This window comes from Cervus elaphus, chromosome 23 (genome assembly GCF_910594005.1).
Source record: "Cervus elaphus chromosome 23, mCerEla1.1, whole genome shotgun sequence".
Classification (NCBI taxonomy): Eukaryota; Metazoa; Chordata; class Mammalia; order Artiodactyla; family Cervidae; genus Cervus; species Cervus elaphus.
Genome location: NC_057837.1, coordinates 36797485 through 36824918, shown reverse-complemented (window position 1 = coordinate 36824918; position 27434 = coordinate 36797485). Strand labels below are relative to the sequence as shown.

Genomic DNA, 27434 nt, shown 5'->3' with positions numbered 1-27434 from the left:
GAGTTGGAGGGAGGAGAAATTGGAGGAAGAAGGTCAAAAGGTACACAGTTATAAGATAAATAAGTACTAAGGATGTAATGTACAATATGTTGACTACAGTTAACACTGCTGTGGGGTGTATTTGAAAGTTGCTTAGAGAGTAAATCTAAGTTTTCATCATGAGAAAAAAATTACTTGTAACTATATAAGGAGATGGAAGTTAACTGAACCTATTGCAATCATTCCACTATATATATATATATATATGTATGTATGTATGTATAAAAGTTATTAAGGGGTACACCACAAGCTTTGACTGTGTTGATCACAATAAACTGTGGAAAATTCTTCAAGAGATTGGAATACCAGACCACCTGATCTGCCTCCTGAGAAATCTGTATACAGGTCAAGAAGCAACAGTTAGAACTGGCCATGGAACAAAAAACTGGTTCCAAATTCAGAAAGGAGTACATCAATGCTATATACTGTCCCTCTGCTTGTTTAACTTATATACAGAGTACATAATGCAAAATGCCAGGCTAGATGAAGCACAAGCTGGAATCAAGATTGCCGGGAGAAATATCAATAACCTCAGATATGCAGATGATACCACCCTTATGGGAGAAAGTGAAGAGGAACTAAAGAACCTCTTGATGAAAGTGAAAAGAGGAGAGTGAAAAAGTTGTCTTAAAACTCAACATTCAGAAAACTAAGATCATGGCATCTGGTCCCGTCACTTCATGGCAAATAGATGGGGAAACAATGGAAACAGTGAGAGTTATTTTCTTGGGCTCCAAAATCACTGCAGATGATGACTGCAGCCATGAAATTAAAAGACACTAGCTCCTTGGAAGAAAAGCTATGACAAACCTTTTAAACAACATGTTAAAAAGCTGCTGCTGCTGCTAAGCTGCATTATTTGTGTCCAAATCTGTGCAAAAGACATTACTTTCTGACAAAATTCAACACCCAGAAAAATGAGAGTAGCGGGGAACTTCCTCAACTTAATAAAGAATATCTGCACAAAAACTATCATCATACTTACTGGTGAAAGACAGAATGCTGTCCTCTTAAGACAAAGAAGGAAGGAAGGACTTTCACCTTGATCACTGATAATAAACATAGTATTGGTGTTTCTACTTTTGGATGTAAATCTAATAAAACATGTACTGGACTTTTATGCTGAAAATTACAAACTGCTGGTTAAAGAAACCAAAGCCTTAAATAAATAGTCATACAGTCTACACAGTAAAGATATGAATTTTCTCAAAATTGATACAGGGTTTCAGTGTAACTTCTACCAAAATCTTCAGTTGTTCAGTCACTCAGTTGTGTCTGACTCTTTGCGACTCCATGGACTGCAGTACCCCAGGCTTGCCTGTCCTTTACCATCTCTCAGAGCTTGCTTAAACACATGTCCATTGAGTCAGTGATGCCATCCAACCATCTCGTCCTCTGCTGTCCCCTTCTCTTCTTGCCTTCAGTCTTTTCTAGTATCAGGGATGATGGGAGAACAAAAGTGGTTGTGACCATAACAGGGTAGCCAGAGGACATGCATGGGGTGAATACTTCTCTAGCCTGGTCGCCACGGTCACCATACAAAATCACACATGGTAAAATGACACTGGACTATATGTTGTACCAATAGAGGGAAAGAGCAAATTAGCCAAGATGGTGGTGGTCAGGCTCTCTTTCCCCACAGCTCGCTTTCTTGCCCCACAGCCTCTCATCTTGCCCCACATTTTATAAATACATGGTTATGTGACAGCTGACATCACTTACAGCACTGTGCATCAATATGATGATGTACCCACTTGGCCGTGTGCCACTTCTGTTCTGTATACCTGAAAAGCCCTAGAGGCTGCCTTATGTCTGTGTTACGGCCATGTTATAGCCGCATTAGGGACGTGTTATGGCTGTGTCTGCTGGATCAACAACAAGAGAATGCAGCGTGTCTGCTGCTACAGCTGCTATGCCAGTCAGGAGAGAATAAACATGTTTGCAGTTTCTACGATTCCTTAAGTTTTCTTCCGGCTTCTCTCTTTGCCTACCCTGGGTTCAGTGAACAGTGATACAGCAAAACACATATACATTGTACCAATGTTAATTTCTGGGTTTTGATCTTGTACAGTAGTTATGTAAGATGCAGGATTTAACTGTTGGGGGAAACTAGGTGGAGGGCATATGGGATCTCTCTGCACTACCTCTGCAACTTTCTGTGAATCTACAAATATTTCAAAGAACTTTTTAAGAATTGTCAAAAAAGTTGAATAATTTATTATGCCTAACTTCCCAAGATGGCATATATGTTGTAGAGTGTCTTAAAGTTTGTTTTCTTTTGAACTGTGCAAATTTTATAATATGAAATTCCTGCCATTTCTCCCTGCCTCCTAAACATAAAAGTGGCTGAACTTTCTCCCCAGATATGTCACTTTTACTGTCAAACTGAAAATTGGGTAAGAAGCTTAACAGTTGGTCTTCGACTAAGGGCTGTTTTAATGAGAAATAACATATGTAACTTTAGAATTAGCAGAGCCATTGGTGATCAGTAAGTAAGGCTCAGAAAGATGACAATTTTGCTATGACAGAGGCAAGAGATTAGCTAAGGGTCCCGTTTTGTTACCATTCCCTGGGTTGGGAAGATCTCCTGGAGTGGGAAATGGCAATCCACTCCAGTATTCTTGCCTGAAAAATCCCATGGACAAGGGAGCCTGGCAGTCTACAATCCAAAGGGTTGTAAAGAGTTGAACATGATGGAGCAACTGAACATGCATGCAGTTAACTGCTCTTTGCATTAAATATATGTGTTCACAAACAGTTAGCTAATACCAGTAGATCAGTGCATTTAACTCCACATTAGGGACACACAGTTTTCTGGGGCAGGAGCCCGCTGTACCCCTCTTTGCCTGGCCAAGCAATAAAGGTATTCTTTTCTACTTTATCCCCCCAAAAATAGGTCCACTTTGAAAATATTAACCTCAAAAATATACAAGCAACTCCTGCAGCTCAATTCTAGAAAAATAAATGACCCAATCAAAAAATGGGCCAAAAAACTAAACAGACATTTCTCCAAAGAAGACATACAGATGGCTAACAAACACATGAAAAGATGCTCAACATCACTCATTATCAGAGAAATGCAAATCAAAAACACAGTGAGGTACCATTACACGCCAGTCAGGATGGCTGCTATCCAAAAGTCTATAAGCAATAAATGCTGGAGAGGGTGTGGAGAAAAGGGAACCCTCTTACACTGTTGGTGGGAATGCAAACTAGTACAGCTGCTATGGAGAACAGTGTGGAGATTTCTTAAAAAACTGGAAATAGAACTGCCATATGACCCAGCAATTCCACTCCTGGGCATACACACCGAGGAAACCAGATCTGAAAGAGACATGTGCACCCCAATGTTCATCACAGCACTGTTTATAATAGCCAGGACATGGAAGCAACCTAGATGCCCATCAGCAGACGAATGGATAAGGAAGCTGTGGAACATATACACCATGGAATATTACTCAGCCATTAAAAGGAATTCATTTGAATCAGTTCTAATGAGACGGATGAAACTGGAGCCCATTATACAGAGTGAAGTAAGCCAGAAAGAAAAACACCAATACAGTATACTAACACATATATATGGAATTTAGAAAGATGGTAATGATAACCTTATATGCAAAACAGAAAAAGAGACACAGATGTACAGAACAGACTTTTGGACTCTGTGGGAGAAGGCAAGGGTGGGCTATTTCAAGAAAACAGCATCGAAACATGTATATTATCTATAGTGAAACAGATCACCAGCCCAGGTTGGATGCATGAGACAAGTGCTCGGGCCTGGTGCACTGGGAAGACCCAGAGGAGTCGGGTGGAGAGGGAGGTGGGAGAGGGGATCAGGATGGGGAATACATGTAACTCCATGGCTGATTCATGTCAATGTATGACAAAACCCACTACAATATTGTAAAGTAATTAGCCTCCAACTAATAAAAATAAATGAAAAAAAAAGAAGAAAATTATCCTGTATATTTAAACAAACCCACTATTACCATTCTTACAGCATTTCTACTATATCAATATAGATATCATAAGGCCCTAATGTGAAAGTAAAACACCATTAACCAGTATTAACTAGCTGTTAAGTAGGAGTGGCTTTAAAGAACTGATCTTCAAGTGGTAAAGAATCTGTTTGCAATTCAAGAGACTCAGAAGACATGGGTTCAATCTGCAGGTCGGGAAGATCCTCTGGAGGAAGTAATGGCAACCCACTCCAGTATTCTTGCCTAGAGAATCCCATGGACAGAGAAGCCTACTGGGCTACAGTCCATAGGGTTGCGAACAGTTGGACATGACTGAGCACGCACACGTTAACAGAAACTCACCGCATTAACTGTGCTCTTCCAGGTGAAAGAGATGATCTGGACTTTTCAAGTTTTCCTCCATGTTTTTCTACTTGGGTGTCTCTTAGTGTATTTCTGCTCCTAAAGAAATATCAATTGTATTAATTACTTTATGCTAATATAATATTAAAAATATAAATGTGTACAAATATTCCATCATTATCATGCACCCGAATGATGTGTTTTCCTGACAGAGAATGACTATGAGTTTCAGTCTCATCTGACACCTGAGAGGTCCCTTCTGCCCTGCAAGCAGAGCCATGCATTTTATATAATAGAGAAACACTTGTCCAGTATTTCTTCGTGCCAGAAACAGGTCTTCACAGGTTGCTATCACTGGAAAGGTCCTTCAGTCTATGTCTTCTGCCCTGAGTCCCAACTGCCTGTGTTCTCCTTGCCCACCCGACATCACAGCAGGGCCTGTGTCTGATTTTCTGGACATTCTCAAGCTTAGTATACTCCTTGGCACATACTGGTTTGCATTAAATCCTTGTTTAGTAAATTCTTAACTGAAAAAAAAATAAGCACATGGAAAAAGCAGTATTTTATAATTCATCCCCAAGTTAACAGATGAGAACATACACTTATCATTTTCAGACTCACTCTTTCATAGAGAGCCAAAAGGTCAAATACCCCCAAATCAGGGAGAATCAGAGGAGCAAGGTGTCTCACCTCCCACAAGTCTCCCCTCTCTCAGCTCTCTGTGCCTGTGTCCAAAATACAATCACCTGTGGTTCTTGGAATCCCTATAGGTGAGTGTCCCCACATGACCAGTAGGGAGCCCGTTCTTAAATCAATAAGGGGACAACATGGAACATTAAAAATAGGTTGAAACTTGTAACCCATTTGCTAAAACTTCACAAAGTGCTCTAGGTGCTTCTGACTGCTGTGGTGTTGGTAACATTGGCCTTTATTCTTTGCTTTGGCACCAATTTACAAAGAGTCCTGAATGGAGCTAGGCTTGTACATTTCAGACTTTCATAAAACCAGTGTCCACTTTACTCAGGCCTGTCACATGTTTCAGATTCTATCCTTTTTATAGTATTCACTTAAAGTTCTCTTAATACACATGGTACTACCTCTATGAAGTTTCCCGTAATTAACTCCACATGATTTTATATTTAATTAATTTATTTATTTAATTGAAGGCTAATTACTTTATTGTAGTGGTTTTTTGCCATACATCGACATGAATCAGCCATGGACACGCATGTGTTCCCCATCCAGAGCCCCCCTCCCACCTCCCTCCCCATCCCATCCCCTAGGGTCATCCCAGTGCACCAGCCCTGAGCACCCTGTCTCATGCATCGAACCTGGACCAGCAATCCACTTCACATATGATAATATACACGTTTCAACACTACCCTCTCAAATCATCCCCACCCTTGCCTTCTCCCACAGAGCCCAAAAGACTGTTCTTTACATCTGTGTCTCTTTTGCTGTCTCATATATAGGGTCAATGTTACCACCTTTCTAAATTCCATATATATGTGTTAGTATACTGTATTGGTGTTTTTCTTTCTGACTTACTTCACTCTGTATAATAGGCTCCAGTTTCATCCATCTCATTAGAATGGATTCAAATGCATTCTTTTTAATGGCTGAGTAATATTCCATGGTGTATATGTACCACAGCTTCCTTATCCATTCATCTGCCTATGGGCATCTAGGTTGCTTCCATGTCCTGGCTATTATAAACAGTGCTGTGATGAATATTGGGGTGCACTTGTCTCTTTCAGATCTGGTTTCCTCGGTGTGTATGCCCAGGAGTGGAATTGCTGGGTCATATGGCAGTTCTATTTCCAGTTTTTTAAGAAATCTCCACACTGTTCTCCATAGCAGCTGTACTAGTTTGCATTCCCACCAACAGTGTAAGAGGGTTCCCTTTTCTCCACACCCTCTCCAGCTTTTATTGTCGACTTTTTGATGGCAGCCATTCTGACGGCCGTGAGATGGTACCTCACTGTGTTTTTGATTTGCATTTCTCTGATCATGAGTGATGTTGAGCATCTTTTCATGTGTTTGTTAGCCATCTGTATGTCTTCTTTGGAGAAATGTCTGTTTAGTTCTTTGGCCCATTTTTTGATTGGCTCATTTATTTTTCTGGAATTGAGCTGCAGGAGCTGCTTGTATGTTTTTGAAATTAATTCTTTGTCAGTTGCTTCATTTGCTATTATTTTCTCCCATTCTGAAGGCTGTCTTTTCACCTTGCTTATAGTTTCCTTCGTTGTGCAAAAGCTTTTAAGTTTAATTAGGTCCCATTTGTTCATCTTTGCTTTTATTTCCATTACTCTGGGAGGTGAGTCATAGAGGATCCTGCTGTGATTTATGTCAGAGAGTGTTTTGCCTATGTTTTCCTCTAGGAGTTTTATAGTTTCTGGTCTTACATTTAGATCTTTAATCCATTTTGAGTTTATTTTTGTGTATGGTGTTAGAAAGTGTTCTAGTTTCATTCTTTTACAAGTGGTTGACCAGTTTTCCCAGCACCACTTGTTAAAGAGATTGTCTTTCCTCCACTGTATATTCTTGCCTCCTTTGTCAAAAATAAGGTGTCCATAGGTGCATGGATATATTTCTGGCCTTTCTATTTTGTTCCATTGATCTATATTTCTGTCTTTGTGCCAGTACCATACTGTCTTGATGACTGTAGTTTTGTAGTATAGTCTGAAGTCAGGCAGGTTGATTCCTCCAGTTCCATTCTTCTTTCTCAAGATTGCTTTGGCTATTCAAGGTTTTTTTGTATTTCCACACAAACTGTGAAATTATTTGTTCTATTTCTCTGAAAAATACTGTTGGTAGGTTAATACGGATGGCATTGAATCTATAGATTGCTTTGGGTTGTATACTCATTTTCACTATATTGATTCTTCCGATCCATGAACATGGTATATTTCTCCATCTATTTGTGTCATCTTTGATTTCTTTCATCAGTGTTTTATAGCTTTCTATATATATGTCTTTTGTTTCTTTAGATAGATTTATTCCTAGTATTTTATTCTTTTTGTTGCAATGGTGAATGGAGTTGTTTCTTTAAATTCTGTTTTCTCATTGCTAGTGTATAGGCATGCAAGGGATTTCTGTGTGTTAATTTTATATCCTGCAACTTTACTATATTCATTGATTAGCTCTAGTAATTTTCTGGTGGAGTCTTTACGGTTTTCTATGTAGAGGATCATGTCATCTGCAAACAGATGAGAGTTTTACTCCTTTTCCAATCTGCATTCCTTTTATTTCTTTTTCTTCTGATTGCTGTGGCTAAAACTTCCAAAACTATGTTGAATAGCAGTGGTGAGAATGGGCACCCTTGCCTTGTTCTTGACTTTAGGGGAAATGCTTTCAATTTCTCACCACTGAGGATAATGTTTGCTGTGGGTTTATCATATATGGCTTTTATTATGTTGAGGTATGTTCCTTCTATCCCTTCTTTCTGGAGGGTTTTTATCATAAATTGATGCTGAATTTTGTCAATGGCCTTCTCTGCATCTATTGAGATAATCATATGGTTTTTATCTTTCAATTTGTTAATGTGGTGTATCACATTGATAGATTTGTGGATATTAAAGAATCCTTGTATCCCTGGCATCAAGCCCACTTGGTCAGGATGTACGATCTTTTTAATATGTTGTTGGATTCTGTTTGCTAGAATTTTGTCAAGGATTTTTGCATCTATGTTCATTAGTGATATCGGCCTGTAGTTTTCTTTTTTTGTGGCATCTTTGTCTGGTTTTGGTATTAGGGTGATGATGGACTCATGGAATGAGTTTGGAAGTTTACCTTCCTCTGCAATCTTCTGAAAGAGTTTGAGTAGGATAGGTGTTAGCTCTTCTCTAAATTTTTGGTAGAATTCAGCTGTGAAGTTGTCTGGTCCTGGGCTTTTGTTTACTAGAAGATTTCTGATTACAGTTTCGATTTCTGTGCTTGTGATGGGTCTGTTAAGATTTTCTATTTCTTCCTGGTTCAATTTTGAAAAGTTATACTTTTCTAAGAATTTGTCCATTTCTTCCAAGTTGTCCATTTTATCGGCATGTATTTGCTGATAGTAGTCTCTTATGATCCTTTGTATTTCTGTGCTGTCTGTTGTGATTTCTCCACTTTCATTTCTGATTTGATTCTTCTCCCTTTTTTCCTTGATGAGTCTGGCTAATGGTTTGTCTATTTTATCTATCTTCTTGAAGAACCAGCTTTTCGCTCTGTTGATTTTGGCTATGGTCTCCTTTGTTTCTTTTTCATTTATTTCTGCCCTAATTTTTGTGATTTCTTTCTTTCTACTAACCCTGGGGTTCCTCATTTCTTCCTTTTCTACTTGCTTTAGGTGTAGAGTTAGGTTATTTATTTGACTTTCCTCTTGTTTCTTGAGGTAAGCTTGTATTGCTATGAACCTTCCCCTTAGCACTGCTTTTACTGAATCCCATAAGTTTTGGGTTGTTCTGTTTTCATTTTCATTCATTTCTATGCCTATTTTGATTTCTTTTTTATTTCTTCTGTAATTCGTTGGTTATTCAGAAGCGTGTTGTTTAGCCTCCATATGTTTGTATTTTTAATAGTTTTTTTCCTGCAGTTGACATCTAATCTTATTGCATTGTGATCAGAAAAGATTCTTGGAAGGATTTCACTTTTTTTTTTAATTTACCAAGGCTAGATTTAAGGCCCAGGATGTGATCTATCCTGGAGAAGGCTCTGTGTGCACTTGAGAAAAAGGTGAAATTCACTGTTTGGCAGTGAAATGTTCTACAGATATCAATTAGATCTAACTGGTCCATTGTATCATTTAAAGTTTGTGTTTCCTTGCTAATTTTGTTTAGTTGATCTATCCATAGGTGTGAGTGGGGTATTAAAGTCTCCCACTATTATTGTGTTACCATTAATTTTTCCTTTCATACTTGTTAGCATTTGCCTTATATATTGTGGTGCTCCTATGTTGGGTGTTGGGTGCATGTATATTTATAATTGTTTTATCTTCTTCTTGGATTGACTCTTTGATCATTATGTAGTGTCCTTCTTTGTCTCTCTTCACAGCCTTTATTTCAAAGTTTATTTTATCTGATATGAGTACTGCTACTCCTGCTTTCTTTTGGTCTCCATTTGCGTGAAATATCTTTTTCCAGCCCTTCATTTTCAGTCTGTATGTGTCCCTTGTTTTGAGGTGGGTCTCTTGTAGGCAGCATATATAGGGGTCTTGTTTTTGTATCCATTCAGCCAGTCTTTGTCTTTTGGTTGGGGCATTCAACCCATTTACATTTAAGGTAATTATTGGTAAGTATGATCCCATTACCATTTACTTTGTTGTTTTGGGTTCGAGCTTATAAACCTTTTCTGTGTTTCCTATCTAGAGAAGACCCTTTAGCATTTGTTGAAGAGCTGGTTTGGTGGTACTGAATTCTCTCAGCTTTTGCTTGTCTGCAAAGCTTTTGATTTCTCCTTCATGTTTGAATGAGATCCTTGCTGGGTTCAATAATCTGGCTTGTAGGTTTTTCTCTTTCATCACTTTAAGTATGTCCTGACATTCCCTTCTGGCCTGAAAAGTTTCTATTGAAATATCAGCTGTTATTCTTATGGGGATCCCCTTGTGGGTTATTTGTTGTTTTCCCCTTGCTGCTTTTAACATTTGTTCTTTGTGTTTGACTTTTGTTAATTTTATTAAAATGTGTCTTGGAGTGTTTCACCTTGGGTTTATCCTGTTCAGGACTCTCTGGGTTTCTTGGACTTGGGTGGCTATTTCCTTCCCCATTTTAGGGAAGTTTTCAACTATTATCTCCTCAAGTATTTTCTCATGGCCTTTCTTTTTGTCTTCGTCTTCTGGGATTCCTATGATTCGAATATTGGGGCATTTGACATTGTCCCAGAGGTCTCTGAGTTTGTCCTCATTTCTTTTAATTCTTGTTTTCTTTTTCCCTCTCTGCTTCACTTATTTCCACCATTCTATCTTCCACCTCACTTATCCTATCTTCTGCCTCAGTTATTCTACTGTTGGTTCCCTCTAGAGTGTTTTTGATCTCAGTTATTGTATTTTTCATTATTGACTGACTCTTTAATTTCTTCTAGGTCCTTGTTAAACATTTCTTGCATCTTCTAAATTCTTGTCTCCAGACTATCTGTAACTCCATTTTGTTTTCAAGATTTTGGATCATTTTTACTATTATTTGGAATTCTTTTTCAGGTAGACTCCCTATCTCCTCCTCTTTTGTTTGGTTTGTTGGGCATTTATCATGTTTCTTTACCTGCTGAGTATTTCTCTGCCTTTTCATCTTGTTAAATTGCTGTGTTTGGGGTGGCCTTTCTGTATGCTAGAAGTTTGTGGTTCCTCTTTATTGTGGAGGTTCCTCCCTGTGGGTGGGGTTGGACGAGTGGCTTGTCAAGGTTTCCTGGTTAGGGAAGCTTGCATCAGTGTTCTTGTGGGTGGAGCTGGATCTCTTCTCTCTGGAGTGCAATGAAGTGTCCAGCAGTGGGTTTTGAAGTGTCTGTAGGTTTCGTGTCACTTTGGGCAGCCTGTATATTAATGCTCAGGGCTATGTTCCTGCATTGCTGGAGAATTAGCATGGTATGTCTTGCTCTGGAACTTGTTGGCTCTTGGGTGGAGCTTGGCTTTTGGATGAGCTCTTGTCAATTAATGTTCCTTTCAGTCAGTTTTCTGGTGTTCTCAAGTTTGGGGTTTAAGCTTCCTGCCTCTGGTTTTCAGTCTTATTCTTAAGTAGCCTCAAGACTTCTCCACCTATACCGCACCAATGATAAAACATCTAAGTTAATGGAGAAAAGATTCTCCACAGTGAGGGACACCCAGAGAGGTTCACAGAGCTACATACAGAAGAGAAGAGGGAGGAGTAAGATAGAGGTGACCAGGAGGAGAAGAGGGGGAATCAAAAGGGAGAGAGCAATGTAGCCAGTAATCAATTCCCTATGTGCTCTCCACAGGCTGGAACACCCAGAGAGGTTCACAGAGTAACACAAAGAAGAGAAGAGGGAGAAAGGAGATAGAGGTGACCAGGAGGAGAAGAGGGGGCATCAAAAGGAGAGAGACAGATCTAGCCAGAAATCAGTTCCTTAAGTGTTCTCCACAGCCCAGAAGACCCAGAGATTCACAGTATTGGGTGTGGAGAAGGGGGAGGGAGGTGACCTGCGGGAGAAAAAGGCGAGTCAGGGGGAGAGGGCAATCAAGCCAGTAGTCACACACCTAAGTAAAAATGGGTACTGAAGATTGGATTCTTAAAGGTACAAAATTGATTACAAATACCAAAAAACAAAGATTAAAAGTAGTGGTTAGACTCTCAAAAATACAATATTAAAAAAAAAAAAGTAAATCACAAGAATTATAAAAAATATATATGAAATTTGCTTTAAAAATAGGGTCTTTTTTTGTCAAGGTAATAGATTATAAAAATGAAAATTAAAGTAATAAGGGGCTTAAAAATTTATAAAAATTTTTAAATTTAAAATGATAATAGTAAAATATATCTAGGAATTTCTCTAGAGCTGTTGCGGGCAGTATGGGGTCAGTTCAGTTTCAGATAGTTCCTTATTCCAGCTTATACTTCTTCTCGAGGTCTACAGGCCCCTTCCAATGTAGTAGATGCTAACTACAGGGTTTTAATCTGTTACACCTGTCTCTTCCCTGTTTATTTTGGCTTCCTCTGTTTGCAAGTCTCTTCAGTATCTAACTTCCACCCTGACACAAGGGGGCAAAGGTGGTCATTTATTTAGGCTCACTTGTTCAGTTGTGCTGTGGGGAGGGAGGAACACTGCAGACAAATATCATTGGCGTGTGTGGGGAGCGCTTGCAGTGTCTGGGCCACACTGGGTTTACCCTCATTGACATGTGTGCCTTCCCAGTTTACACTGCTCAAGCTCCAGGTTGCTCTGCAGGGGAACTGTCTAAAGCGGGCCCTGGGTTGCATGCACTTCCCACGTCTAAGCCACTCAGGTTCAGGTTCTCGGGTACTTTACAAAAGCACAGACTCAGTTGGGCCTGCGTTTTGTGCCCTTCCCAGGTCCGAGCAGTGGAGAGTGCACTCTTCCCAGCTGGGCGGTGCATATTATCTCCTCCCCTGTCCCAGTCGCTTGGTTTCCTGGGTGCGCAAAGCGAGTGCCGTCTCAGGTGTGCCGTGTGTCTCCTCTAGGGAGCTGATCTCTGGCTGCGACCCTCCTGGTGGATGTCAACCATCCAGGATCCCAGGAAGACTTGGTTAGCAACTGGAAGCCTGCTCGCAGTTTGGTAGAGAATGCCATCTCTGGGGCCAAGATTGCCCCTTGCTGGCTCTGGCTGCCGCCTGCCTGCCTCTCTGCCTCCGGTGGGAAATGGGCTGGTCCACAGTCGGCTAACTCTCCTCTGGTATTCACTCAGTCCTTTGTTCTGTGAGTGGCCCGGCAGTTCCTTAGGTTAGAGCTTTTCACGGGAAAGTTCTGTCTCGCTTGCTTTTTTTTTTTTTCCTCTCTGGCTATCCCACAGTTTGGGTTGCTATCTCACGTTAGCTCCCTCAGATTGCCCTCAGGGCATTCAGGCCCGTTGCTTAACCTAAGCAATGCAGCCCACACCTCCTTGTTCAGCTCCCCCCCCCCCCGCCCCGTCCCCCCACTTGCTGGTGGCAGATGCGAGCGTCTGGGCTACTTCTCTGCTGGGAGTTGTGGTTAGGTACGTAATCTGTGGGTTTTATTTATTTATTTTTTCCTCCCAGTTATGTTGCCCTCTGAGATTCTAAAACTCCCCACAGACCCGCCGGTAAGAGGGTTTCCTGGTGTTTGGACACTTCTCCTTCACGACTCCCTCCCCGGGACCGGTCTCAGTCCTTAACTCTTTTGGCTGTCTTTTTATCTTTTACATCTTGTCCTATCTCCTTTTCAAGACAATGGGCTGCCTTTTTGGGTGCGTGATGTCCTCCGCCAGCATTCAGAAGTTGTTTTGTGGAATTTGCTCAGTGTTCAAATGATCTTTCAATGAATTTGTGGGTCGGGAGACCACTTTCCTATCCCGCCGGCATCTTAGGACCGCCTCCTGATTTTATATTTAATCACATAATTTAACACTTACTTAATCAGGTCCCTACCACAATGTTTACATTCCCCCATGCGATTCCTCCATGTGTTTTATCATCATTTTCATGTGTTATCTGCCCTGACTCACCAAGCACATGAAAGTGAATTGTGCTCTCCTTCTGTGGTCCTCTGTACACAAACCCAGTTTGATGTCAAATCTTTCTGCTTGAAACATGAAGAGGGGAAAAGGGAACCAACCTGTAATTACTTTGGAAAGAGGTGTATGTAAATACTCTGTATTTTCCTCCAATGAAATAAAGTGATGTGAAAAGTTAGATAAACATGTGGTAGGGAAGTATGTATCAGAAAACCCATTATGTTAATATCTACCTACTCTTTGGAACTGACACTGGTCCTCCAGTTTAAACTTGGCTCTAATCTCTTGGTCAGTTGACTCCTTCCCAGATTAATTCGGTTCTTCTCCTGTGCACTCCTGCGGGAAGTAATACTAGTTTTATGTGTAACGGCCACTTCCTCCTTAGGTGCCTTGTTAGGCTGATCCTTTTGTAGTTGTTCACTGAATTTAACTTCCTTCAATTAAATAAAAAAAAAAAAAAGAAAAAAAAGAGCATATTTTTATAATGATACCATTTCTGAATTAGCTCATGCTAACTGAAAATTCACCACCCTGGTGATAAATTGAAGATGTTTCAAGATGCTCTAACTTGTGTTGCTTAGCAACACAAATTGAATCTGGGCAACTTCAAGACTAAGCCCTCTACTGGAGTTAGGCTGACAGTAATGGGATGATCCTAAACTCACAGCTCTTATGCAGCCCACACAGATACTGCAGCAGGGCTGGACTGACTCGCCCCTTACCACCACCTGAAAAAAATTATACTCAAACCCTATAAAGGCTGAGATGCATCTTAGTCAAATTGCTGAGATCAAATTGCTGAATAAAGAGACCATTTTGAAGGTAGCCAGAAATTAAAGACACTTTATAGATAGAGGAAGAAACATAACAATTAAAAGAGATTTCTCATCAGAGACAATGCAATCCAGAAGACAAGGGAGGGATACAGTTAAGGTGATGAAAAGGAAAAAAATTCACATCCTCTCAACTCAAAATTCTACACAGAGGAAAAAAATCTTTTGAAAATAAGAATAAAATAGACATTCACGGATGAAGAAAAGCTGAGAGAATTCACTGTCAGAAAGACCTAGGATAAAAATTGTTCATGGAGCTCTTCAGTCAGAAGGAATCTCATACCAGACAGAACATGGATCTAGATAAAATAATGCTGAAATGATAAAAATAAATATAAAAGACTCTTTGTGGTGAGGGGTTACTAGCATGTCAAAGTAAAATGCATGACTACAATAGTACAAAGGACTGGGAGTGGCACTTGAAGCCACTTGCAAGGTTCTTGGACTAGTGGCAAAACTGTATAATATTGTTCAAAGGCACACTCTATAAATTAGAGACATATATACCCAAGTGAGATACTTTTTAAAAGTAGCATAACTGATGAACTAATAGCATAAACAAAATGGAATAGTTTCTAAAAGTTCAATTAATCCAAAAGGGGAAGAAAAAAAGGAGACAAAGAATAAATGACACCAATAAAAGCAAATAGCAAAATAGTAAATTTAATTTAACTCTATCAGTAGGCACTTTAAATGAAAGTGATTTAAAGACTTCAATTAAAAGAAATCATCAGATTGGATGTAAAAGGAAAACCTAACTATTTGTAGTCTAAAAGAAACCACTTTATATATAAATATATAAATACATTATAAGTAAAAGGCTGAAGAAAAACATTCTATGAAACCAATAATCAAAGCAGAAATGCCTAAATTAACATCGGACAAAAAGGGGCTTCAAAACAAATAATATTATCAGTGGTAAAGAGAAAGACACATAATGACACAGCCAATTACCACCCAATTCTAATTATGTTCACAATAGAATTTCAAAAGACATAAAGCAGAAATAGAACAGGAAAAACAGATAAATCCACCATTAGGAAACTTCAAAACTCCCTTCTCAGAAATCAACAAAATGAGCAAAACAAAACTTAATAAGAATATAAAAGACCTGAGGAAAATTATCCACCACCTGAATGTAACTGACATTTACTGAACACACCACACACAGCAGCAGAATACACATTCTTCTCAAAAGCACAAGGAAAATAGCAAACTGACCAAATTTTAAGCCATAAAACAAACATCCGCAAATTTAAAAGAACCGTAATGATATAAAACACTTTCTCTTAATAAAATGGACATAAGCTAGAAACTCGTAAAAAAGATATGTGGAAAATCTTCAGCTATATTGATTTGCATGAAAACATATCAGAGTCTCTGGGAGACAGTTCATATGGGGCTGATAAAGAAACTCATAGCATAAAATTTCATATTAAAAAATAGAGGTCTCAAACAAATTCCTAAGCTTCCAACTTAAGAAATTAAATAAGAGCAAATTAAGCTTAAAGAAAGCAGAAGGAATAAAATTATAAGAGCAGAAATAAAATAAAATAGAAAGAAAACAATAAAGAAAATCAATGAAACAAATAATTGTTCTTTGAAAAGACCAATAAAATTGATCACTTCTTTCCAGATGAGTTAAGAACAAAGAGAAGATATAAATGACCAATATTAGGCATGAAAGAGGGATCCTCCAAGAGAGCAGATCCTCTAGACACCAGAAGATAATAGTGGCGTAGCATTTGATGTCAATACATTAGATCAGTTAGACAAAATGTACAAATTCATTGAAAGCCATGAACCACCAATGCTCAGCAAGAGAAAGAAATATGAATAGTTCTGTATCTATTAAAGAAATAAAATTCTCAACATAAACCCTTTCAACAAAGAAACCTTCAAGTAAAGATGGTTTCCTTGGTAAACTCTACCAAACATTAACAAAGAAATAAGACTCAATCTATATGAAGGATTCCAGAAAGAAGAAAAGTAGTGAATACTTCCAAATTCATTTGAGGCCACATTACCCAGATACAAAAACCAGACAAAGACATTAAAAGATAACTACTAACCCATATCCTTCATGACTATAGCTACAAAAATCCTCAGTAAAATATTATCATACTATGTTTAGCAATGTTAAACAGGGTAAGACATCATGACCAAGTCAGAATTATCCTGGGATTCAATATTAGTTCAAAATTCAAAAATCAATGACCATATCAACAGACTAAAGAAGAAAAACTATGTGATCATCTGAAGAGATGCAGTAAAATCACCACCTCCAAGCATGGACTCATTTCCCATGGTGTAAGTTGAGGCCCCATGGGAAGCATGTCCTCCTGTCCAGGTGAATGTAAGCAGAGACTCAGTAGGAAGACCAAACTTCCACTCACTGCCCAGTGGTGTTGAGGCACCCTACACTACCAGGTTCTCAATGGAGTCCAAGCAAGGAACTTGGATTTTCACATGCACTTTGCAGTACCCTAAACCTAGTACCATGAGACCTACACTTAGAGAAATCCTGCTAAAACAAAAGACTTCCATAAAATCCAAAGTTTCATAATATAATCCAAAAATGTCCAAGACACAATTTCAAAAAAATCACTCATCACACCAAGAACAAGGAAATGTCACAACCTAAATGAGAAAGGACGATGAATAATTGATGCTTATACCAAGATAAAATAGATGGAATAATCTGAAACAGATGTTGGAGTAAGATTTTAAAGTAGCCATCATAAAAATGCTTCAACAATCAATAATAAGACTTGAAACAAATGAAAAATTAGAAAGTCTCAGCAAATAAATAGATGATATAAAGAAGAACCAAATAGAAATTTTGAAATTTAAATTTACAAATCAAAATAACTCCCTGGATAGTTTGGCAACAGGATGGAGAAGAGAGAACCCATGAACTTGAGGACAAACAATAGAAATTACCCAGTTTGAACCACAATGAGAAAATACATTGAAAAAAAAAATAAACAGAGCCTCAAGATCTGTAGGACAATAGAAAAAAAAATCCAACATTCATGTTATTAGAGCACCAGAAGGAGAGGAGGAAGAAGGTCAGGCTGAAAATGCATTCTAAGAATGTCAGAAGCTTTCCCAAACTTGGAAAAAGACATAAATCTAAGATTCAAGAAGTTAAGCAAACCCTAAACAGAATAAACCCAAAGAAAATCCTATCAAGAGATATAATAATCTAACTCCATAAAACCAAAGTCAAGGAAAATTAACAGCAATGAGAGAGAAAAAATATTTTACCTATAAGACAGAAACAATTAAAATAAGAGCAGATTTCTCATTAGAAAACATGGAGGCCAGAAAGACTGGAAACATTTTCCAAGTGCTGAAAATAAAGAGCAGTCAACACATAATACTATATATAGTGGAAATATTCATTAGGAATAAAGGGGAATTCAAGATGTTCTCAAATAAAGGAAAACAAAGAGAATCTGTCACCAACAGACCTACCTCCAAAGAATAAGGAGTTCTTAAACAGGAAGGATATGATAAAATAAGGAAATTGGCAACACCAGAAAGGAAAGAAAGAATCAGAGAAAGAATAAAAAGCATGGGTAAACACAAAAGACTTTCATCCTCCTCTTGAATTTTCTAAATGATGTTTGATGGTTGAAGCACAAATTATAACATTGTCTAATACAGTTTATCAATATGAAGGAAATAAAGACAAATACAAATAAGAGAGGGTATAGGGACTTAAAGGGAGACATGATTTCTATACTTTACTCAGGTGGTAAAATATTAAACCAGTATATTATGACAAATTATGTATAACAATATCTACAACCACCACCAAAAACTCTACACAAAGAGATATACTTAAATACTATGGAAAAATCAAAATGGTATTAAAAAAAATGTTCAAGTAAGCCAAAGTAGACCAGGAAAAAGAAAAAGATAAACAAAACAGAAAACAGAAGGAAAAAACAGAAAATAAAACTAAGCTGGCAGACTTAAGCCCTAATATCAATAAGTAAAAGCAGATAATCTACAGACTTCTCTAGTGATCCAGTTGTTAAGAATCCACCTGTCAATGCAGGGGACATGGGTTCAATTCCTGGTCCAGGAAGATCCCACATACTGCAGAGCAACTAAGCCCATGTGCCACAACTACTGAGCCAGCATTCTAGGGTTCAACAACGGAAACCACCGCAACGTGAAGCCCTCACACAGCAACTAGAGAGTAGCCCCTACTCACAGAAATTAGAGAAAGCCTGAGCTCAACAACAAAAACCCATCACAGCCAAAAATGAAAGAATGAATGAAAATAAAGTTTTTTTAAGTAAATGATCTAAACACACCATGGATATGATACATTAATATACAGAGTTTCAGAAAGTGAATTTTAAAAATGACTCAACTCTATGCTATTTACAAGAAACTCACTTCAAATATAATGATATAGGTAGCCTCAAAGTAAAAGAAGGGGAAAAGATATACCATGCAACATTCGTTAAAAGAAAGCAGGAGTACCTATATGAATAGTAGATTAGACTTAAAAAAAAAAAAATCACCAAAGACAGAAAGGGACATGACATAATGATAAAATAGTCAATCAAGAAAATGTAATCCTAAATGTGTACACAGAACTGCAAATACAAAAACAGAATGAAGAGGAGAAACAGACAAATCTACCATTATAGTTGGAGGATTTCAAATCCCTCTCAAAACTGATAGAAAATCAGCAAGGATATAAAGAATTCAACCACACCAAAAACCAAATTTATAAAGTTGTTCAGAGTTTGTTCTCTGAATACAGTGGAATCAAACTAATAATGAATCAAGTAATGGGAAAATCTAAGTAACAAACTTCTAAATAATCATGGGTCAAAGAGGAAGCCTCAAGGAAAAAAAAATTTATGAGGTATAGTTGACTTAAGGGAATTTTTTTAAATACAAAAACTGAATGAAAATGAAAACGATGATAATAAAACACCAAAATGTGTGACAGGTAGGTAGGTGAAGTTCTGCAAGGAAAATTTATAGCACTAAATACTTACCTAGAAAGGAAGAAAGCTCTCAAATCAAGACTCTAAGCTGTTAACCTAAGAAACTAGAAAAAGAAGAGCAATATAAACTCAAAACAGGCAGAAGGATATAAAAACAGACACATCTCTGAAGTGTCAATGCTTTGCTGAGAGCAGCAAAGTGGAGTGTTCCCAACGTCTTACCACTGCCATGCCCGAGAGAGGTGCTCACTGTGTCTGACAGACAAAATGTCTGAATGTGTGTCCAAAAGGCAAATAGCTTCTCTATAGATGAATGCAGAATGAAGAGAAATCTTTATCTTAATATTAGTCATACCTGAAATCACCAAAATTCCTTTCAATGCAAGTATGACTAGACAAATGTATGGTTTTAAAAAAAGCTAGAGAAGAGTAAATGAAACCAAAAGTGACTTCTTTGAGAGAATTGAGTCAAATGATGGACTTCTAGCCAGATGGACCAAGAAAAAAATAAAACACAATGATTAATATCAGGCACGAGACCGGTAACAATAGTTACAGCTTCTACAGTTGTTAAAAGGTTAACAAAAGAATATTATAAACAAGTTTATACCAATCATTTCAACAACTTTAGACAAAAGGGATACACAATCCTTTAAAGACAACCTAGCAAGCACCCTCAAGAAGAAACATAACCTGCAAGGCCCTATAATTAGTAAGTACATTGAATTTGTAGTTAGAAACCTCCCCACAGTGAACACTCCAGGCCCAAATGGCTTCACTGGTGAATTCTACACAACAGTTAAGACAGACACCAATTCTAAGCATTCTTCCAGAAAACTGAATGGGAGATAAAATCTTCCAACTCATTCTATAAGGCCAGTATTAATCTGATATCCCAAACAGACAAAGATATTGAAGAAAAGAAATCTACACACTGATAATCCTAGACAGATGCAAAATTTCTTGATAAAATGTTAGCAAATTAAAATTTTAAAATAAATAAATAAAAATGATAATACACCCTGCACAAATGAAGTTAGTCCCAGGAATGTAAGGCTGGCTTCTCTTTCAAAAACCAATATAATTAACCATGTTAAACTAAAATAAAATAAAATGACTAATGCAACAGGTACAGAAATATCATTTGATAAAATCCAACATCCAATCCTAATAAAGTTCTCAACAACTTTGATAGAGGGGAACTTCCTCAACCTTATAAATTTCATCTATGAAAAGCTGACCAGTGACAATAATTAGAAACTGAACGTTTTCCGTTTACCACAAGAAACAAAGAAACCATGTCAACTCAGTTCTGTACTGGAGGTTCCAGATAGTGCATTAAGGAAAGAAAAAAAAATAAAATGATCGAAATTGGAAAGGAAGCGGTAAAATGATCTTTATTCAGAGACAACATGATCATCTATGTAGAAAACCCCTCAGAATCTACAAACCAGACAAAACTATTAAGTGACTTTAGCAAGGTTTCAGGATGTGAAATCAATATACAAAAGTGCATTTCATATAGTAGCAACAAATAACCAGAAATTGAAACCTTAAAACTATTGTTTAACAATAGCCCTGAAATAGGAAATATTTACAGATGTTTCACAAAAGATGTGTAAGACGTGTGTTGTAAGTTACAAAACAGTGCTGAGAGAAACTGAATAAGATGAGGAGACATGCTGAGTAACATTAAATAAACAGGAAGAAACACTGAGTTCCATGACCTGGAAACCCCAATATTGTTAAGACATCAGGTCTTAAATTGATCTATAGATTCAATACAGTATCATTCATAATTCCTTCGGGGTTTTTATGAAAAAAATGACAAGCTGACTATAAAATTCAAATGGACATGCAGAAGATATGTAACAGCTGGGAACTCAAGAACAGCAACATTGGAGGATTGACAACACCTGACCCGAGACTGACTGACTACAGTAACCAAGACAGCATGGCTCTGATATAAAAATAAACAGATCAGTGGAATAGAAATACACCCATGCAAATGGACAACTGGGCAAAGAAAGGACAATTCTTTTTCAACAAATGATGCTGGAACAATTAGGTGTCTGTATGCAGAAGAAAAAAATGAACTCTGATCCATACCTCACAGCATGTACAAAAAATACATTAAACTGGATCATACGCCAAGATATAAAACCTAACATTTAAAAACTTTTAGGAAAAAAAACACTGGAGAGAATCTTTGTGACACTGGATTTGGTGAAGCTGAATTAGATACAACACTCTAAAAAATTAGTAAGTTGGACTTCATCAAAATTGAGGACATTTGTTCTTTGAAAGACTTTTTGGAGAATGAAATGACAAGCCACCACCTGGGAGGAAGTATTTTATAAATCCTAGCTCTGAAAGAAAATATAAGCTTATATGTATGTGTGTATGTATGTAGGTAGGTAGGTATATATCTCACAACTAAGTAATAAGAAATTTTAAAAAAACACAATAAAAAATGGGCAAAAGATCTGAATATACACTTTACCACTTAAGATATATGAATCACATTCAATAAGCATATAAGAAGATGCATTCAAGAACTGCAAATTAAAATTCAGTGAGCTACCGGTACACACCTATTAGGAGGTCTAAAATAGAGGACTGACAGTATCACTCATTGACAAGTATGCGGCTCAGCTGTCAGTCTGGTGCACAGAGTGGATGGAAAATGTTGCAATCACTTTGGCAAGCACTTTACCAATTGTTTAAAAAGTTAAACATATAACCACCACATAACCTTGCCATTTCAGTCCTATGTTTTACCCAAGAGAAATGAAAGAATATGGTCTGAAAAAATATATATACACCCAAAACAAAACATTAAAAATATGAAAGCTTAAATTTTAAAGATTTACACAATGTTTGGAAGACAAAGTAAAGGTATTTCCAGAAAGTGGGGTGGGGTGTATGAGAGAAAAGAAAATCAGAAGATCAATCTCAGAGGCCCCAAAATCCAACTAGAATCTCATAAAGAGAACAAAGAGAACATAGAGGGAAAAAATGATTAAAGATGTAATACAAAAATATTTTCCAGTTCTAAAAGACATATGTCATCATTAATGAAAAACAAACAGAAACCAGCACCAACCATATCATCATGAAAATTACAGAACATCAGGGATAAGAGAAAATCCTAAAGGCTCATTATATGGGAAAAGCCAAAACAAACAGGTCACATAGGAAAGTGCCTTTAAAATTCTAAGAAAAAAAATTATTTTGAAACTGTCATTATAGAAACAACAGCTAAGAGAGAAGAATAAAGATATTTTCAAACATGCTAACCCTCAATTTTTCTCCTCCTATGTGCCTCTTTTACTCAGGAAGCACTACCAAAATGATGGGGTACACCAAGAAAAAGAAAACTGATGAGACAATAAAGGCCATATATGGAAAGCCCACAACTAACATCACATTCAATAGCAAAAGCCTGAAAGCATTTCCCCTAAGATCAGGAGTAAGACAAGGAATTTACTTTCGCCACTTCTATTTAGCATAGTTCTGAGAGTTCTAGCCATGGAATTTGGTAAGAAAAAGAAATTTAAAACATCCAAATTGGAAAAGAAAATGTAAACTACCTCTGTTCACAGATGACATGATCTTATGTGTAGAAAAACCTAAAGATTCAAAAGAAACTGAATTAAATAAATTTGGCACATTAGCTGGATTCGATTTTGAATTTCACATTCAAAAATTACTTCTGATTTTAACACTCAAATATCAGTTGTATTTCTATATGCTAGCAGTGGACAATCAAAAAGGAAATTAAGAAAACAACTCTATTTGCAATAGCATCAAAGAGAATAAAATACTTAGGAATAAATTTAACTAAAAAGACAAAAGACTTGTACATGAAAACTACAAAATACTGCTGAAAGAAGTTAAAGAAGACATAAACAAGTGGGAAAACATTCCACATTCGTGGGTTAAAAGATAATATTATTAAGATGACAATACTATACAAAGCAATCTACAGAGTCAAAACAATCCCTATCAAAATCTCAATGTTTTTCTCAGAAATAGTAAAACCAAGACTAAAATTCACACAGAAAGTCAAGGGACCCCAAATAACCAAAACGGTCTTGAAAAAACAAGGACAAAGTTTGAGGATTCATACTTCCTGATTTCAAAACTAACAGAAAGCTATGGTAGTCAAGAGTATGATACTGGTATACAGATACACATATAGACCAATGGGAATGGATTGAGAGCCCAAAAATAAACCTTGAAATTTACTAGTTAATTGATTTTTAATGAGGATGACAAGACCATTCGGTGGGGGAAGAATAACCTCTGAAACAAATGGTGCTGGGAAAACCAAACATCCATGTGCAAAGGAGTGTAGGTGGACTCTAACACTATACACAAAACCTAACTCCAGACAAATCAAAGACCTAAACTTGAGAAAACTGAAATGAAAAATTGTAGGAAGGTCAAAAAGTTAAGGGCAAATCTTAATTATGACAGATTTAGCAATGGTTCCTTAAATATGATACCAAAAGCACAAGTAACAAAAGAAAAAATATAAATTAGACTTAATCAAAATTTTAAATGTTTGTATACCAAAGGGCACTATCAAGATGAGTAAAAAGATAACTCACAGAAAAGGGGAAAACATTTGCAAACCTTCTAATAAAGAATTAATATCCACAATATATAAAGAACTCTAGCTCAAAAATGAGACAATTTAATTTTATAAAATGGACAAAGGATTTGAATAGACATTTCTTCAAAGAAGATATACAAATCACTAATAAGCACATGAAAATATGCTCAACATCACTATTAGGGAAATGCAAATCAAAACCACAATGGGATACACCATGTTCACACTTACTGGGATATCTATAGTAAACACAAACACACAGAAAATATCAGGCATTGGTGAGGATGTAAAGAAGCTAGAATCTTCATACACTGCTATTGGGAATGTAAAATGATTCAGCTGATGTGAAAACAGCTTGGCGGTTCCTCTAAAAGTTAAATATAATTACCATATAAGCCAGAAGATCAACCCTGATGTGTACACCCAAAAGAACTGAAAACAGGGACTCAAAGAGATACTTGTACACCAATAATCATAGTATTTTTCACAATAACCAAAGGTGGAAAACCCAGTGTCCATCAAAAGATGAACAGAGAAACAAAATTTGGTACATACATAAATGGAATGCCATCCAGCCATAAAAAGGAATGACATTCAGATAAAGGCACATCACCGATGAACCTTGAAAACATTACGGTATGTGAAATATGCCAAACACAAAAGGACAAACATCATGTGATTCCACTTATATGAAATACGTAGAATATGTAAATGCATAGACACAGAAAGTAGATTAGAGTTTACCAAGAGCTAGGGGGGAGAAGGAAGGAAGGGTTACTGCTTAATGGAGTTATGGCTTAGTTTCAGATGACGAAGATGATTTGGAAATAGTAGCAACAGTTGCACAGCTTTGTGAATGTACTTCATGCCACTGGATGGTACACTTAAAATGGTTAACACTGCACATTTTCTATTTTATGTATATATGTGTTTTATGATAATAACAACAACAATGGAAAACTGGGGTCCAGGAAACGTGATCAAAGACCAGGAAACAAAAAGAATTCATGAAATGATGACAAGGAGCCACGCTAGGCTGAATGACAACAGTCTGGCAAGGAAACAGCAGAAGCAGCTGCATCACAAAGACTATGAACCTGATCAATGTGCTCTTGTGGGGGGTCTATAGAGTTGCCATCAGCCTGAGAATCAGCCCAGAGCATAAGTGGATCATATTAGTATTCTTAGAATTTTGTTTTCTACCTACATCAGCTTCAACCAAAATTTTATTTCACAAAATATCACACTGACTGATTTCTTTGTTTAGCAGCACTATTTTACAAACCATGGGAGACAAAAACCCTGTTCTTATGCACATGTAGTTGACACACTTATCAAGGCACTCCAACTAGGCAGTAATCACAGGAGTCCCGGAAAGGATGAAATCAAAACATGTAGGCTTCATTACCAGGACTGAGTCCTCTGTTCTCAGTGTAATTAATTCAAAACAGAAAATGAAAAAGTCCTATTTAGAAAGCACTTTGAAATATCATTCCTGTCATCTAAAGAAAACCAGAAACATTCTTAAATTGCTACATTTACAACATGTATTACTTTATATTATATTGTGGAAAACACTCCAATAATTGAAAGTACTGTCCAAAACAAGGCAGCATTAGTCTCCAGTTTTTATGCTACAGAAAGTTGCAGCCAAAAATTATGATGCTATAAAAGTTCAAAAGAGACTGTAAAACTTACCTGTTTAGACATATTTTCTGAAAATATTGCTGATTTTTCTTTTAAAAGTGTGACAAGGTCTTTATAAATTTCTCCTTTTCTCTCATAATTAATTTGCCCTTCATCATCTGTTTTGCCCTTTGGAAGAAAAAGTTTGGTGCTGTAATTAATGGACTAGCAACATAAGAACCTGATCAATAAATCACAACCCAACCACAAGTAATGTTTTCTTCTCTAGAGGATCCATGTGCTTGTCTTTACACATGAAATGTGCAGGCAAACCCTTCCCTCTTAATGTAATGTAAATTCATTTATCTATTTACTCCTTCAGCAAGCCTTTACCAAGGGCCTGCTAGACACACAGGACCTCCTAGACACACAGGGCTCGCTGCTACAGCAGAGACCTGAAAGCCCCTCCTCTCTGCTCTTCTGTCCTGTGAAAATGCATTACGACTTCATAAGACTGACGAAGTCATAAAGGCCTCTGAGGTAAGAATGTCACCACACAAAAGCCTATGTTTCTGTTGGTCACACCCTGCTCTTATTCTGTGTGGAGCATGACTGCTATAGGTTCTTTTACCAGGGGTCTGACCTCCATGTCCATCTGTCCCCCTTCCCTTGGCCTCTGTCTGTCTGTCTTGTCTCTTTCCTTTCCTGTTCCTATACCATATGTGTGTGTGTGCATATGTATACACACACACACACACACATATACTGTAGTGTGTTATATATATAACTGTGTCTGTGTGTGTATAAAACTGCGTGTGTGTATATATATGTAACTTCTCAGGTGGCTCAGACAGCAATGCAGGAGACCTGAGTTCAATTCCTTGGGTCAGGAAGATCCCGTGGAGGAGGGAAAGGCAACCACCCCAGTATTCTTGCCTGGAGAATTCTGTGGACAGAGGAGCCTGGTGGGCTTCAGTCCACGGGGTCGCAAAGAGTTGCACACCACCATGTATGTATACATACACACACGTACACACAGATATATATGAAAAGTGAAAGTGTTAGTTGCTCAGTCATGTCTGACTCTTTGTCATGTCCCCTGGAGGAGGAGTGCCATTCCCGCCTCCAGGGGATCTTCCCAACCTAGAGATGGAATCCACATCTGCTGCATTGCAGGGGGATTTTTTTACTGACTGAGCCATCAGGGGAAGCCCCCTGTGTGTGTGTGTGTGTATATATATATACACACATATATAACATAGTTATACATATAAACTGTAGTGTTTAATACATTTCCTTGTGATTACTGAACAGCTTCAGTTCCTTGTCTTCCATTTATTAAGCTGAGGAACACCCGGATATTTCCATATCAAACCACGTTGTATGTGCATCAACAGCCTTTTATAGAAGCAAAGGCTCCTCACCCCACTCTGGAAGGCCAAAGAAAAGCATTCCTCTTTTTTTCTCAGTCTCTTATTTTCCAATTGGATATTCTGCTTTTCTATTAATAAAAACAAACTGAAAGCAAAATCACATTTAGGTTGTCTGTGCAGGAACAAGCCCAGGGTCACACTGACAAGATGAGCACCGAAAGGCAGGTTAGCAGACGTGCCTCCTGCCACTAAGGACACGGCCCCGCATCTCGATGCCCACCCAGGCCGAGGCATGAGCACTCTCCAAACAGTCCTCTGGGAAGGCTGGGTCCCCGTTAAGGAGTTGGATCCTCCCTGCAGAATTTTGCTGTGAGTCCCAAGTTTACATGAAGACAGCGAGGGCAGGGCTTTGCAGAGAAGAAAGCTGAGCGGTTCCTTCCAGCCAAGTTCAGTAAGTAGGTGTGGGCCTCAACATCCAGGGTTTAATCCAGAAGATTCAGAA

At 37.7% G+C, this 27434-nt stretch overlaps 1 protein-coding gene across 4 annotated transcripts in view; it reads right to left on the bottom strand.

Moving 5' to 3' along the window:
* The window catches only part of ODAD2 (outer dynein arm docking complex subunit 2), a 150015-nt gene that overhangs the window by 106414 nt on the left and 16167 nt on the right, over positions 1-27434 (bottom strand). For all 4 annotated transcript variants that reach the window (XM_043884662.1, XM_043884664.1, XM_043884663.1 and 1 more), the window contains 3 exons: positions 25632-25748; positions 13738-13934; positions 4362-4460 (listed from right to left, as the gene is read on the bottom strand). In XM_043884662.1, coding sequence (XP_043740597.1) covers positions 4362-4460; positions 13738-13934; positions 25632-25748 — 413 coding nt within the window. The remainder of the gene's footprint in view (positions 1-4361; positions 4461-13737; positions 13935-25631; positions 25749-27434) is intronic.